Source organism: Heptranchias perlo, chromosome 25 (genome assembly GCF_035084215.1).
Source record: "Heptranchias perlo isolate sHepPer1 chromosome 25, sHepPer1.hap1, whole genome shotgun sequence".
Lineage (NCBI taxonomy): Eukaryota > Metazoa > Chordata > Chondrichthyes > Hexanchiformes > Hexanchidae > Heptranchias > Heptranchias perlo.
In genome coordinates this window covers 46,693,573-46,710,177 of record NC_090349.1, presented here as the reverse complement: position 1 = coordinate 46,710,177, position 16,605 = coordinate 46,693,573, and the positions used below count along the sequence as shown (strand labels likewise).

General features: G+C 59.1%; 1 protein-coding gene across 4 annotated transcripts in view; it reads left to right on the top strand.

Annotated features, from left to right (window-relative positions):
- The first annotated feature begins 939 nt into the window (after positions 1–939).
- Positions 940–16,605, top strand: part of rilpl1 (Rab interacting lysosomal protein-like 1) — a 59,100-nt gene continuing 43,434 nt past the window's right edge. Inside the window, exon 1 of one of the 4 annotated variants that reach the window (XM_068006234.1) lies at positions 940–1,288. In XM_068006234.1, the coding sequence (XP_067862335.1) occupies positions 1,001–1,288 (288 nt within the window). In that variant the 5' untranslated portion in view covers positions 940–1,000. The remainder of the gene's footprint in view (positions 1,289–16,605) is intronic. The other 3 variants (XM_068006236.1, XM_068006232.1, XM_068006235.1) reach the window with 3 other exon arrangements.

Here is a 16,605-nt window from a genome sequence, read left to right as displayed (position 1 = left end):
TAATTTGAAGAAGAGCAGGGGGAGTTCTCCCGGCGTCCAGGCCAATATTTATCCCTCAACCAACACCACTAAAAACAGATGATCTGCTCATTATCACATTGCTGTTTGTGGGATCTTGCTGTGTGTAAATTGGCTGCCACGTTTCCTACATTACAACAGTGACTTCCACATCATGCACTTCAAAAGTACTTCATTGGCCGTGAAGCGTTTTGGGACGACCTGAGGTGATGAAAGGTGCTGCAGAAATGCAAGTCTTTCTATTTTTATAACTAATAAACAGAAGTCTTAAAAGGAACTGAAAACAAAGGCACAATTTTTAATGCCCCAATTTCTCCCTGGATTATCTGCAGCAGTGCCCTGAAGATTGCTGGAGATTTCAGGAGAAGCCTAAAGGGGGAGTTGGTGATCTGCCAGAGAGCGGGTCGCTTCTCCCCGCACTCTGGAAGTGAGCTGTGTTTAGCCCGGACTCTCTCGCTCCTGGATTGGAGCCTGGGAGGAATATCCAGCCCTCCCGGCTCAGCTGATGGGCTGCGGTTCATGCGCAGTGCTGGGACCTGCCTGCAGTGACTTGGCGTTTGCAATGTCGGTCTCAACTGCACTTTATTGGAATTTCCAGCAGGATGTTTGGTGGGAAGTGGCGGCGGAGGGAGAGAAGAGTTTGAAGAGGAAAAAGTAAAAAGAGAGAGAGAGAGAGAGAGAAGGGGAACAAGAAAGGGGGAGAGAAAAAGTTTCAATGCAGGAAAATTAGGGATAGGGAGAAGATACTAAACAAAGGGAAAGGGAGAGAGGGAAGGAGGAGATAAAGGGAGGAGGAGGAGGAGGGAGAGAGGGAAAGAGAGCAGAGTGAGGGAGGAAGGGAAAGAGGAGAGGAGAGGGAGGTAGAGGAGGGGGAGGAGGAGGGAGACAGGAAGGAGGAGGAGGAGGGAGGGAAAGAAAGAAGAGAGGGAGGAGGGGAGAGGGAGGAGAGGAGGGAGCCGGGTCCGGGCCGGGGGCGGGGGCGATGTCGGCGGCGATGTCGGCTCTGGAGAAGGCGGCGGGCGAGCTCTCGGTGATGGATGTTTACGATATTGCGGCGGTGGTCGGCCAGGAGTTCGAGCGCATCATCGACGTATTCGGCTGCGAGGCGATCGCCAAACTGATGCCCAAAGTGGTGCGGGTCCTGGAGATGCTCGAGGTGCTGGTCAGCCGCAACCACATCAACCCGGAGCTGGACGAGCTGCGCCTGGAGCTGGACCGGCTGAGGGTGGAGAGGATGGACCGCATCGAGAAGGAGCGCAAACACCAGCAGGTGAGCGGCCGGGACCCCGACCCGACCCGGGACCCCACCCCGACCCGGGACCCAGACCAGGACCGGGACCCCGACCCGACCCGACCCGACCCGGGACCCGACCCGACCCGACCCGGGACCCGACCCGACCCGACCCGGGACCCGACCCGACCCGACCCGGGACCCGACCCGGGACCCGACCCGACCCGACCCGGGACCCGACCCGACCCGACCCGGGACCCCGACCAGGACCGGGACCCCGACCCGACCCGACCCGGGACCCAGACCCGACCCGACCCGGGACCCCGACCAGGACCGGGACCCGACCCGACCCGGGACCCGACCCGACCCGACCCGGGACCCCGACCAGGACCGGGACCCCGACCCGACCCGACCCGACCCGGGACCCGACCCGACCCGACCCGGGACCCGACCCGACCCGACCCGGGACCCGACCCGACCCGACCCGGGACCCGACCCGGGACCCGACCCGACCCGACCCGGGACCCGACCCGACCCGACCCGGGACCCCGACCAGGACCGGGACCCCGACCCGACCCGACCCGGGACCCAGACCCGACCCGACCCGGGACCCCGACCAGGACCGGGACCCGACCCGACCCGGGACCCCGACCCGACCCGACCCGGGACCCCGACCCGACCCGGGACCCAGACCAGGACCAGGACCGGGACCGGGACCCAGACCAGGACCGGGACCGGGACCCGACCCGGGACCCAGACCAGGACCGGGACCGGGACCCGACCCGGGACCCCACCCCGACCCGGGACCCCGACCCGGGACCCAGACCAGGACCGGGACCCACTCCCGGTTTGTTTTAAACCCCACAGGGGAGTGGACTGTGAGCAGCGGGAGAGTAACCCGGCCGAGCCACAACAAAACAAGGCTTTGCTAAACCTCTGTTATAATATCTCGGATTAATAGTCTGATGGAAGCTGATTGAAGGATTGTAAATGTTCATTAGATTTAATTTGGATAATAGTGTAGAATGTGTTCTCATAGATTGTCCCAGCACAGCAACTGGGGCTATCAAATCAGTCCCACCCAGTCTAATCCCACTCTCCCCCTCGCTCCCCGTACCCTTTAATATCCCACCCAGTCTAATCCCACTCTCCCCCTCGCTCCCCGTACCCTTTAATATCCCACCCAGTCTAATCCCACTCTCCCCCTCGCTCCCCGTACCCTTTAATATCCCACCCAGTCTAATCCCACTCTCCCCCCTCGCTCCCCGTACCCTTTAATATCCCACCCAGTCGAATCCCACTCTCCCCTTCACTCCCCGTACCCTTTAATATCCCACCCAGTCTAATCCCACTCTCCCCCTCACGCCCCGTACCCTTTAATATCCCACCCAGTCTAATCCCACTCTCCCCCTCGCTCCCCGTACCCTTTAATATCCCACCCAGTCGAATCCCACTCTCCCCTTCACTCCCCGTACCCTTTAATATCCCACCCAGTCTAATCCCACTCTCCCCCTCGCTCCCCGTACCCTTTAATATCCCACCCAGTCTAATCCCACTCTCCCCCTCGCTCCCCGTACCCTTTAATATCCCACCCAGTCTAATCCCACTCTCCCCCTCGCTCCCCGTACCCTTTAATATCCCACCCAGTCTAATCCCACTCTCCCCCTCGCTCCCCGTACCCTTTAATATCCCACCCAGTCTAATCCCACTCTCCCCCTCGCTCCCCGTACCCTTTAATATCCCACCCAGTCTAATCCCACTCTCCCGCTCACTCCCCGTACCCTTTAATATCCCACCCAGTCTAATCCCACTCTCCCCCTCGCTCCCCGTACCCTTTAATATCCCACCCAGTCTAATCCCACTCTCCCCCTCACTCCCCGTACCCTTTAATATCCCACCCAGTCTAATCCCACTCTCCCCCTCACTCCCCGTACCCTTTAATATCCCACCCAGTCTAATCTCACTCTCCCGCTCACTCCCCGTACCCTTTAATATCCCACCCAGTCTAATCCCACTCTCCCGCTCACTCCCCGTACCCTTTAATATCCCACCCAGTCTAATCCCACTCTCCCCCTCGCTCCCCGTACCCTTTAATATCCCACCCAGTCTAATCCCACTCTCCCCCTCACTCCCCGTACCCTTTAATATCCCACCCAGTCTAATCCCACTCTCCCCCTCACTCCCCGTACCCTTTAATATCCCACCCAGTCTAATCCCACTCTCCCCCTCACTCCCCGTACCCTTTAATATCCCACCCAGTCTAATCCCACTCTCCCCCCTCGCTCCCCGTACCCTTTAATATCCCACCCAGTCTAATCCCACTCTCCCCTTCGCTCCCCGTACCCTTTAATATCCCACCCAGTCTAATCCCACTCTCCCCTCACTCCCCGTACCCTTTAATATCCCACCCAGTCTAATCCCACTCTCCCCCTCACTCCCCGTACCCTTTAATATCCCACCCAGTCTAATCCCACTCTCCCCCTCACTCCCCGTACCCTTTAATATCCCACCCAGTCTAATCCCACTCTCCCCTTCGCTCCCCGTACCCTTTAATATCCCACCCAGTCTAATCCCACTCTCCCCTTCGCTCCCCGTACCCTTTAATATCCCACCCAGTCTAATCCCACTCTCCCCTTCGCTCCCCGTACCCTTTAATATTTGTCTTTCTCAGGCAACTATCTGATTACCTTTTTAAAATAACCTTTTGGACTCTGCTTCAACAATAGTTTGCGGCAGTGAATTCCACATTCTAACCATCCTCTATGTGAAGATTTCTTTCTCTCACCTGCTCTTTAATCTTTGCTGTACGTTATACACTAATGTAATTTACAAGGTGTTAAATGAGATAGAACAAGAATCTAAAAAACATAAATATTGAATAAAAAGTATCGATACACTTTAACAAAACTGCCATCTTTGCTCCTGTTCACACTACAGCCGCTGGGTCACTTCTGGATCCCGTGTTCAGATAAACCAGCCCTCTATGGCCAGGAAACTCTGTCCTATTTGTGTTTGTTTCTTACTCGCTGGTTTGTCCTGTTTTGAATTTTGTGGACCTGGGGGTTTTGGAAAGGGCTGTTCTTAGTGCTGTTGCCTCATTGGTGGATAAATTCTAAATCCGAGCCCTGAGATCGGTTGGTATCAGTAACTCGAGATATCTGAAAATGAATGGGATTGTTGATTTAAACTTTATACCTGGACTCGTGAGACACAAAGATAAAAAGCCAGATCACACCTGTAGATACTGTCTGCTCCTCACACCGGCTCTGTTAATTGGCCAGTGTCTTCTGTGCAGCATATTCAGGATTTTGGTTGCAGTTTCTCCAGTCATGTGCAGTATTAACGTTTGCGTTTTTTCCACTCAAACAGTCTCCTCTCCTGAAGGTGCTGACTCATTTGCTGGGCTTCAGTTTCATGACTGTCAATTGCCTGAGTGACCGTTATTTATTTGTGGGTCTTCTCAGTGAGTGTCAGCAAGCTATTCGGTCACGGTTGCTTCACAGTGGCGCCTGACTTCAACCAAAGTGATCACATTCATCGCAGGGGCTCCCCGGGAGGGCGTGCGTATCTGCGGGGGCTCCCCGGGAGGGCGTGGGTATCTGCGGGGGCTCCCCGGGAGGGCGTGGGTATCTGCGGGGGCTCCCCGGGAGGGCGTGGGTATCTGCGGGGGCTCCCCGGGAGGGCGTGGGTCTCTGCGGGGGCTCCCCGGGAGGGCGTGGGTATCTGCGGGGGCTCCCCGGGAGGGCGTGGGTATCTGCGGGGGGCTCCCCGGGAGGGCGTGGGTATCTGCGGGGGCTCCCCGGGAGGGCGTGGGTATCTGCGGGGGCTCCCCGGGAGGGCGTGGGTATCTGCGGGGGCTCCCCGGGAGGGCGTGGGTATCTGCGGGGGCTCCCCGGGAGGGCGTGGGTCTCCGCAGGGGCTCCCCGGGAGGGCGTGGGTCTCCGCAGGGGCTCCCCGGGAGGGCGTGGGTCTCCGCAGGGGCTCCCCGGGAGGGCGTGGGTCTCCGCAGGGGCTCCCCGGGAGGGCGTGGGTCTCCGCAGGGGCTCCCCGGGAGGGCGTGGGTATCCGCAGGGGCTCCCCGGGAGGGCGTGGGTATCCGCAGGGGCTCCCCGGGAGGGCGTGGGTATCTGCAGGGGCTCCCCGGGAGGGCGTGGGTATCTGCAAGGGCTCCCCGGGAGGGCGTGGGTATCTGCAGGGTTGTCCTCAGGTTTTGGTAACTGCTGCTGTAGTTTGTATGAACTTTGTATCTGAAGCTCTGTTGCTTACATGAAATATTCTCGTGCAAAACAAAATTCTCAAGGTCAGTTATAGTGAAAACAAAATTCTCGTGTTGCTTTTGGTATTTTTGGGAACATTGGGTTTGCAGAGTTATCAGGAGGGTATAGGTGAGGGGTGTTGGTGGGTAGATTCATTATTTGCGACTTGTCTGTGGAATTGTGAAAACAGCCAGCAGTGAAGGTTTGCTGAGACAGATTTTGTCCTTTTTGAGGTTGGGTTGTGTGGGGAGGAAGCTGTTGCCCTGGGGTCCAGTACTGGTCACTCTGTCGTGGTCGGAGGAATTAGAGCTGATGGATTAAAGGTGTAACCCCGCCCCAGAAGCATATTAGCACAGCATTGAAGTGTTTTGGCTTCACTGCAACATTTCCTGTGGCATGTTGGTCCTAAACTGCTAAATGAGTGAAGTGGCAATTCTGGTTTTGTACACAGCATTCCTGTGGAAAGTAAGTGACCCATTGCCCCTCATCTCATACCTTGTTTACTGTGTCTGTCATTGTTTCTGGGTTACCTGGGAAACCGGGCCAGAGTTGATGCGAGTGGGACTGTGCAATTGAAATCTGCCCAGATACCAAACTGCAAAAGGAAGTTCCCAACAGAGAAACAGGAGAGTCGCCTAGATAACAAATTGACGTACCTTTATCTGGCCAACTATTAATGAACACATCTCTGTTCTCATCAACAGCAATGCCATTTTAATGAACAGGAACAGGAGGAGGCCATTCAGCCCCTCGAGCCTGTTCCACCATTCAGTTAGATCATGGCTGATCTGCCCCTCCACTCCACTTACCCGCCTTTGCTCCGTATCCCTCGATACCCAACAAAAATCTATCGATCTCAGTCTTGAAAGCTCCAATTGACCCCCAGCACCCACAGCTTTTTGAAGGAGTGTTCCAGATTTCCACTCCCCTTTATGTGTGGAAATGTGCTTCCTGATTTCACTCCTGAACGGCCTGGCTCTAATATTAAGATTATGTCCCCTTGTTCTTGACTCCCCCACCAGAGGAAATAGATTCTCCCTATCTACCCTATTGAATCCTGTTAACATTTTAAACACCTCGATTAGATCACCCCCTAATCTTCTAAACTCAAGGGAATACAAGCCCAGTCTGTGCAACCTGTCCTCATGTTTTGATCCTGTTAGCCCCGGTATCATTCTGGTGAATCTGTGCTGCACCCCCTTAAGGCCAATATATCCTTCCTGAGGTGCAGGGCCCAGAACTGAACACAGTGTCCAGATGGGGTCTGACCAAGGCTCTGTACAACTGAAACATCACCTCCTCCCTTTTGTATTCCAGCCCCCTTGAGATAAAGGCCAATGTTCCACTAGCCTTTTTGATTGTTTTTAGTACCTGTCCACTGGATTTCAGTGATTTGTGTACCTGGACACCCAAATCCCTTCACTCCTCCACACCTCCTAGTCTCTCGCCATTAGAAAATATTCCGATTTGACTTTCTCTGATCCAGAGTGGATGACCTCCCACTTCCCCACATTAAACTCCATCGGCCAGAGTTTTACCCACTCACTTAGTCTGTCTACGTCCCTTTGCAACTACCTGCTCCCATCAACACTACTTACTGTGCCTCCTAACTCAGTGTCATCTGAAGACTTGGATATACAACTCTCTATTCCTTCATCCAAGTCATTGATAAATATGGTGAAAAGCTGAGGCCCCAGTACGGACATCTGGAGAACACCACTGGTCACATCCCAACAATCAGAGAATGTTCCCTTTATCCCCACTCTCCTGCCTCTCAACCAATTTCCAACCCAAGTCAAAAGGCTACCTCCAATTCCATGCGCTCTCACTTTTGTTATTAATCTCTTGTATGGAACCATATTGAATGCCTTCTGGAAGTCCTTACAGACAACACCCATAGACACTCCCTTATCTACCTTATTAGTGACCTCCTCAAAAATTCAACTAGATTAGTCAGACATGACTTACCCTCAACAAATCCATGCTGGCTCTCTCTGATCAGCTCATATTTGTTCAAGTGCTCAGTCACGCAATCCCTAATGACAGATTTAGTAGTTTCCCCACAACTGATGTTAAACTGACAGACTTCTGTTCTGTTTTTCTTCCTTTAAAATTCTGGGATTGCTGAATGCCAGTTGTGAGTGTATCTAGATATTTTATAGGCCAGTGATACCACCAGGATTGTGTTGATGCGAAGTAGCTCAAGATATGTGTCAGTGCACCACTGAAAGTACAACTCAGGTATCAGTTTAGTGATCTGACTGTGGGCCCGCTCTCTGGGGAGGGGGAAGGTGGCCCTGCTGTCTGGTGGGGGGGGGGGAAGGAGGTGGGCCTGCTGTCTGGGGAGGGGGAAGGTGGCCCTGCTGTCTGGTGGGGGGGGGAAGGAGGTGGGCCCGCTCTCTGGGGAGGGGGGAGGTGGGCCCGCTGTCTGTTGGGGGGAGGTGTATCAACAGTCTGTTTCAAAGCTAGTTTTAAAACGTTGTCCAACTAGACATGTTTTTGGGCCAGTTTTGTCTCTTTCCCCTGTGTGGGCCTAGACGTTGACTGTAGGCGGGCGATCTGTTCAGGGACGTCGGTAATTCACGCCCTCCCCCCTCCACCCGGGCTCACTGGACAGTGACCAGGAGTGGGAAAACCAGCTGATTTTCCTGTTCCTAGCCCAGGGATGCTGGGAACGATGGCAGTGCTGATCCTGCACCCGGCGATGAGCTGGCACCTTGGGTTGGACGGCCTTCGCCAACCGAGTCAATGGGTCAAGTGCCTCAAGCTTGCGTAGAATTTACAGCACAGAAACAGGCCATTCGGCCTAACTGGTCTATCCCGGTGTTTATGCTCCACACGAGCCTCCTCCCTCCCGACTTCATCTCACCCTATCACCATATCCTTCTATTCCTTTCTCCCTCATGTCCCTTAAAGGCGTCTACGCTATTCGCCTCAATACTCCTTGTGGTAGCGAGTTCCACATTCTCACCATTCTTGACTTAAACTTGATGTTTAACTCCAGAAGAGAGCAAACGGGACAATTCTAACAGGCACAGAACCCTGTAAGCAAAGCTGTAAATGTTCAGAGCTCCTTCCAAGGGCCACAGGGAGGGATACGGAGCCAGTAATGGAGCTCGGATCAGTCAGCCCCAAGACTATTTCACATGTAATTGGCACCTTAAGAAGGTACCTGCATTATTTGGAGCCTTATCACATTCTCAGAAACATTTTAAAGTGATTCACAATGAATTGTTATGAAGGCAGTTTTCAGAGTCATGCAGAACAGTGCAGGGGGGAGTCACCAGAAAGATGGCCCCTCCGGCAGTGCAGCGCTCCCTCAGTACGGCCCCTCCGGCAGTGCAGCGCTCCCTCAGTACGGCCCCTCCGGCAGTGCAGCACTCCCTCAGTACGGCCCCCTCCGGCAGTGCAGCGCTCCCTCAGTACGGCCCCTCCGGCAGTGCAGCGCTCCCTCAGTACGGCCCCCTCCGGCAGTGCAGCGCTCCCTCAGTACGGCCCCCTCCGGCAGTGCAGCGCTCCCTCAGTACGGCCCCCTCCGGCAGTGCAGCGCTCCCTCAGTACGGCCCCTCCGGCAGTGCAGCACTCCCTCAGTATGGCCCCCTCCGGCAGTGCAGCGCTCCCTCAGTCCTGCAATGAAGTGTCCGCCTGGATTTTGTGCTCAAGTCTTTGGCAAACGACTCAAATCAATGACCTTGTGCCTCGGAGGTGAGGGTGGGAGTGCTGCACAAAACTCATCTCACATAGAAAGTGATCTGATGAGAAAACAGTCTAACTTTGTAAAGTTAGAATAAAAAGTAGCTGAGTTAGTTTGAATGCCTGGAGTCTCTGGTTTAATTTTAGCAGTATGCCAGTCACAGACCCATTTTAACATGATTGCATGTTTGGTCTTGAGCTGTGATTATGGGATGACGTACACATCTAAACAACTGGCAGCAGTTCCAGTGTCGTGCCAGCTCCCGAAATAAACATCGGCCTGGAGGAAAATACTTGACACGGTCAGTAATAGGTTACAGGGTAAACACCCGTCTCCAACCATCCACTTTCATCCTGGGCACTGCGTGTTTTTTTAGCACATCTCAGCTGGACGTTAGAAACACCCACGTTTCGACACTTGTGTTTTGATCCAGATATAAAGGAGCCAATCTCTACATAACTAACTTTCCTGTCTGAGAGAAATTTCCTGAAGAGTGTGATTGGATAACTGACTGTCCTTCTCTGATACGTCAGTCTTGTGCTGTTTCTAAAACTGCCATGTGTGTCTGAAAATCAAATTACTGAATACAGATGCTGCTGCCGGTGATCGCACAGCTGCTGCCGGTGATCGCACAGCTGCTGCCGGTGATCGCACAGCTGCTGCCGGTGATCGCACAGCTGCTGCCGGTGATCGCACAGCTGCTGCCGGTGATCGCACAGCTGCTGCCGGTGATCGCACAGCTGCTGCCGGTGATCGCACAGCTGCTGCCGGTGATCGCACAGCTGCTGCCGGTGATCGCACGGTTCCTGTCTGCATTGGCCCTAATTACACAAGCTCAGTAACAACACAGATTTACCATCGAGCGGTTTTCAGTGTGTTAATGACTGATGTGCAGGGATGTCAGTCGGTTTAATTGCTGTTTTTTTTTGTTGCTTTGGTGTCTCTATTAACTTAATTTGTAAATTTGTTTACAATATATTAACAGTGATAGATTGTATTGTCATCTGAGAACACACACCGTTTCATTTGATTTATTTTTTGCCGGCGAGTCTGGTTACTGGGCAATAAGGTATAACTGCCCATTTTTCATGTTGGATGTCTTCAGAATATTGTAGGACACGACATGCCCCTTGGCCAAGATAGAAGACACTTCCATCCGCTGCAGCTGTACTTCAGGCCCCGCTGTAAGTGTCAGATAGTCACTGTACAGAGTTGTCTGTTCATTCCAGGACACGTCTGTGCCCATCGCTAAACAAAGACCAAATCTCTGGAGGATAATCTATTATGTCGGAGTAATTTTGTGCCTTGGGGTACATCGATTCCTGTGTTCAGAGTCCTGACTTCCCATCTGTATAGTCGTTGTGTATCTTGTGTGTACACATCACACTCGCTCGCATCGAAGGTAAAGGCTAGTGCCCCGTTATAGCTGGGCAGTCTCCGATCCAAGTACAAACCGAGCCTAACGCTGCTTAGCTTCCGAGAACAAACTGGACCGAACACAACCAGAGCACCGTGGAAGTGGGTTAGAAATGACGGCGACTGGACTGGAACCTGTGATCTTCTGACAGCATCACGATTAACACCACAGTCAGACACCTTATACATTAGACCACACGGTCACTTTTTAAATGGCATGAAGTGCGATGGCCAGGCTTGCTGTTTAATTGACAGGAGATGGGGAATTTGATGAATTTTGAAAAGACCGTGAATTTGTGGGCAATAATCGCTCACCTTTTTTCTGGTGTTGATGAATCAGGGAAACTAAATGTCGAGACGGTTGTTTGCAACTCCCAGCTTCATCGGACGCAGATATTTTCAGAATTATTTGATGTTCCCATTTTATTCTCTCCTTTTCTCATTGTCCTTGTCTGAAGTTGCTGACCTGTGTCGAGGGATCGCTGGGGGCTGTCAGACCCTATAATCCCGCTCCCCGACTGCCTGCCCGTCCCCCCCGACTGCCTGCCTGCCCGTCCCCCCCGACTGCCTGCCCGTCCCCCCCGACTGCCTGCCTGCCCGTCCCCCCCCGACTGCCTGCCTGCCTGTCCCCCCCCGACTGCCTGCCTGCCCGTCCCCCCCCGACTGCCTGCCTGCCCGTCCCCCCCCGACTGCCTGCCTGCCCGTCCCCCCCCCGACTGCCTGCCTGCCCGTCCCCCCCCCGACTGCCTGCCTGCCCGTCCCCCCCCCGACTGCCTGCCTGCCCGTCCCCCCCCCGACTGCCTGCCTGCCCGTCCCCCCCCCGACTGCCTGCCTGCCCGTCCCCCCCCCGACTGCCTGCCTGCCCGTCCCCCCCCCGACTGCCTGCCTGCCCGTCCCCCCCCCGACTGCCTGCCTGCCCGTCCCCCCCCCGACTGCCTGCCTGCCCGTCCCCCCCCCGACTGCCTGCCTGCCCGTCCCCCCCCCGACTGCCTGCCTGCCCGTCCCCCCCCCGACTGCCTGCCTGCCCGTCCCCCCCCCGACTGCCTGCCTGCCCGTCCCCCCCCCGACTGCCTGCCTGCCCGTCCCCCCCCCGACTGCCTGCCTGCCCGTCCCCCCCCCGACTGCCTGCCTGCCCGTCCCCCCCCCGACTGCCTGCCTGCCCGTCCCCCCCCCGACTGCCTGCCTGCCCGTCCCCCCCCCGACTGCCTGCCTGCCCGTCCCCCCCCCGACTGCCTGCCTGCCCGTCCCCCCCCCGACTGCCTGCCTGCCCGTCCCCCCCCCGACTGCCTGCCTGCCCGTCCCCCCCCCGACTGCCTGCCTGCCCGTCCCCCCCCCCGACTGCCTGCCTGCCCGTCCCCCCCCCGACTGCCTGCCTGCCCGTCCCCCCCCCGACTGCCTGCCTGCCCGTCCCCCCCCCGACTGCCTGCCTGCCCGTCCCCCCCCCGACTGCCTGCCTGCCCGTCCCCCCCCCGACTGCCTGCCTGCCCGTCCCCCCCCCGACTGCCTGCCTGCCCGTCCCCCCCCCGACTGCCTGCCTGCCCGTCCCCCCCCCGACTGCCTGCCTGCCCGTCCCCCCCCCGACTGCCTGCCTGCCCGTCCCCCCCCCGACTGCCTGCCTGCCCGTCCCCCCCCCGACTGCCTGCCTGCCCGTCCCCCCCCCGACTGCCTGCCTGCCCGTCCCCCCCCCGACTGCCTGCCTGCCCGTCCCCCCCCCGACTGCCTGCCTGCCCGTCCCCCCCCCGACTGCCCGCCTGCCCGTCCCCCCCCCGACTGCCTGCCTGCCCGTCCCCCCCCCGACTGCCTGCCTGCCCGTCCCCCCCCCGACTGCCTGCCTGCCCGTCCCCCCCCCGACTGCCTGCCTGCCCGTCCCCCCCCCGACTGCCTGCCTGCCCGTCCCCCCCCCGACTGCCTGCCTGCCCGTCCCCCCCCCGACTGCCTGCCTGCCCGTCCCCCCCCCGACTGCCTGCCTGCCCGTCCCCCCCCCGACTGCCTGCCTGCCCGTCCCCCCCCCGACTGCCTGCCTGCCCGTCCCCCCCCCGACTGCCTGCCTGCCCGTCCCCCCCCCGACTGCCTGCCTGCCCGTCCCCCCCCCCGACTGCCTGCCTGCCCGTCCCCCCCCCGACTGCCTGCCTGCCCGTCCCCCCCCCGACTGCCTGCCTGCCCGTCCCCCCCCCGACTGCCTGCCTGCCCGTCCCCCCCCCGACTGCCTGCCTGCCCGTCCCCCCCCCGACTGCCTGCCTGCCCGTCCCCCCCCCGACTGCCTGCCTGCCCGTCCCCCCCCCGACTGCCTGCCTGCCCGTCCCCCCCCCGACTGCCTGCCTGCCCGTCCCCCCCCCGACTGCCTGCCTGCCCGTCCCCCCCCCGACTGCCTGCCTGCCCGTCCCCCCCCCGACTGCCTGCCTGCCCGTCCCCCCCCCGACTGCCTGCCTGCCCGTCCCCCCCCCGACTGCCTGCCTGCCCGTCCCCCCCCCGACTGCCTGCCTGCCCGTCCCCCCCCCGACTGCCTGCCTGCCCGTCCCCCCCCCGACTGCCTGCCTGCCCGTCCCCCCCCCGACTGCCTGCCTGCCCGTCCCCCCCCCGACTGCCTGCCTGCCCGTCCCCCCCCCGACTGCCTGCCTGCCCGTCCCCCCCCCGACTGCCTGCCTGCCCGTCCCCCCCCCGACTGCCTGCCTGCCCGTCCCCCCCCCGACTGCCTGCCTGCCCGTCCCCCCCCCGACTGCCTGCCTGCCCGTCCCCCCCCCGACTGCCTGCCTGCCCGTCCCCCCCCCGACTGCCTGCCTGCCCGTCCCCCCCCCGACTGCCTGCCTGCCCGTCCCCCCCCCGACTGCCTGCCTGCCCGTCCCCCCCCCGACTGCCTGCCTGCCCGTCCCCCCCCCGACTGCCTGCCTGCCCGTCCCCCCCCCGACTGCCTGCCTGCCCGTCCCCCCCCCGACTGCCTGCCTGCCCGTCCCCCCCCCGACTGCCTGCCTGCCCGTCCCCCCCCCGACTGCCTGCCTGCCCGTCCCCCCCCCGACTGCCTGCCTGCCCGTCCCCCCCCCGACTGCCTGCCTGCCCGTCCCCCCCCCGACTGCCTGCCTGCCCGTCCCCCCCCCGACTGCCTGCCTGCCCGTCCCCCCCCCGACTGCCTGCCTGCCCGTCCCCCCCCCGACTGCCTGCCTGCCCGTCCCCCCCCCGACTGCCTGCCTGCCCGTCCCCCCCCCGACTGCCTGCCTGCCCGTCCCCCCCCCGACTGCCTGCCTGCCCGTCCCCCCCCCGACTGCCTGCCTGCCCGTCCCCCCCCCGACTGCCTGCCTGCCCGTCCCCCCCCCGACTGCCTGCCTGCCCGTCCCCCCCCCGACTGCCTGCCTGCCCGTCCCCCCCCCGACTGCCTGCCTGCCCGTCCCCCCCCCGACTGCCTGCCTGCCCGTCCCCCCCCCGACTGCCTGCCTGCCCGTCCCCCCCCCGACTGCCTGCCTGCCCGTCCCCCCCCCGACTGCCTGCCTGCCCGTCCCCCCCCCGACTGCCTGCCTGCCCGTCCCCCCCCCGACTGCCTGCCTGCCCGTCCCCCCCCCGACTGCCTGCCTGCCCGTCCCCCCCCCGACTGCCTGCCTGCCCGTCCCCCCCCCGACTGCCTGCCTGCCCGTCCCCCCCCCGACTGCCTGCCTGCCCGTCCCCCCCCCGACTGCCTGCCTGCCCGTCCCCCCCCCGACTGCCTGCCTGCCCGTCCCCCCCCCGACCGCCTGCCTGCCCGTCCCCCCCCCGACCGCCTGCCTGCCCGTCCCCCCCCCGACCGCCTGCCTGCCCGTCCCCCCCCCGACCGCCTGCCTGCCCGTCCCCCCCCCGACCGCCTGCCTGCCCGTCCCCCCCGACCGCCTGCCTGCCCGTCCCCCCCGACCGCCTGCCTGCCCGTCCCCCCCCGACCGCCTGCCTGCCCGTCCCCCCCCGACCGCCTGCCTGCCCGTCCCCCCCCGACCGCCTGCCTGCCCGTCCCCCCCCGACCGCCTGCCTGCCCGTCCCCCCCCGACCGCCTGCCTGCCCGTCCCCCCCCCGACTGCCTGCCTGCCCGTCCCCCCCGACCGCCTGCCTGCCCGTCCCCCCCCACATCTCTTCCTGCTCTATGTGGGAAATCAGGGACCCTTCCGGTGTCCCTGACGACCATGTGTGCAGGAAATGTATCCAGCTGCAGCTACTGACAAACCGCATTGCGGCACTGGAGCTGCGGATGGATTCATTATGGAGCATTCGCGATGCTGAGAACGTCGTGGATAGCACGTTTAGTGAGATGGTCACACCGCAGGTAAAGGTTGTACAGGCAGGAAGTAATTGGGTGACCACCAGGCAGAGTAAGAGGAACAGGCAGGCAGTGCAGGGGTCCTCTGTGGCCGTCCCCCTCTCAAACAAATATACCGCTTTGGATATTGTTGAGGGGGATGACTTATCAGGGGAAGGCAGCAGCAGCCAACTTCCTGGCACCAGGGGTAGCTCTGCTGCACAGGCTGGGAGGAAAAAGAGTGGAGGAGCTATAGTGGTAGGGGATTCTATCGTAAGGGGAACAGACAGGCGTTTCTGTGGCCGTAAACGTGACTCCAGGATGGTTTGTTGCCTCCCTGGTGCCAGGGTCATGGATGTCACTGAGCGGCTACAGGGCATTCTCAAGGGGGAGGGTGAGCAGGCAGAGGTCGTGGTCCACATTGGGACCAATGACATAGGTAGGAAGGAAGATGAGGTCCTGCATCAAGAATTTAGGGAGCTAGGTAGCAGATTAAAGAGCAGGACCTCAAAAGTTGTAATCTCTGGATTACTCCCAGTGCCACGGGCTAGTGAGTATAGAAATAGGAGGATAGAACAGATGAATGCGTGGCTAAAGAGTTGGTGCAGGAGGGAGGGTTTCAGTTTCCTGGATCACTGGGCCTGCTTCTGGGGAAGGTGGGACTTGTACAAGTCGGACGGGTTGCACCTGAACCAGAGCGGGACACATATCCTTGCGGGGAGGTTTGCTAGCACTGTTGGGGGGGGTTTAAACTAACTTGGCAGGGGGATGGGATACAGAGTGGAGCTACAATAGGGGGTGATGTGCAGCCAAATATAGAGAAAAAAACAAGTCAGCTTGGAAGACAGGGCAAATATGTAAGGGCAAGGCTGAATGGCATCTATTTTAATGCAAGGAGTCTTGCGAATAAGGTGGATGAACTGAAGGTGTTGATAAACACATGGGAGTATGATATTGTTGCTGTCACAGAGACATGGTTGAGGGAGGGGCAAGACTGGCAGCTCAATATTCCGGGGTACAGAATCTTCAGGCGAGACAGAGGGGGAGGTGTAAGAGGAGGGGGGGGGTCGCAATATTAATTAAAGAATCAATTACTGCCATAAGGAGGGATGATATATTAGCAGGTTCCTCTAATGAGGCCATATGGGTGGAGCTTAAAAACAAAAAGGGGGCAAGCACTTTGATGGGAGTGTACTATAGACCCCCAAACAGTCGGGGAGATAGAGGAACAGATATGTAGGCAAATCTCAGAAAATTGTGCAAATAATAGGGTAATAATAGTGGGGGATTTCAACTTCCCCAATATTAACTGGGATACTCAGAGTGTAAAAGGCTTAGAGGGTACAAAATTCTTAACGTGCATCCAGGAGAGCTTTTTGAGCCAGCATGTAGAAAGTCCTACAAGAGAGGGGGCGGTACTGGACCTAATTCTAGGGAATGTGGCCGGCCAAGTGGAAGAAGTGCTAGTAGGTGAGCACTTTGGTGACAGTGACCATAATTCAGTGAGATTTAAGGTGGTCATGGAAAAGGATAGGGAGGGGCCGGAAATAAAGGTTCTAAATTGGGGGAAGGCCGATTTTAATAGGATAAGGCAGGATCTGGCCAAAATGGACTGGGATCAGCTGCTTGTAGGAAAATCCGCATCGGAACAATGGGAGTCTTTCAGAAGGGAGATTGAGACCATACAATGGCAACATGTTCCCGTAAAGGTCAAGGGTGGTTCCAAGAACTCCAGGGAACC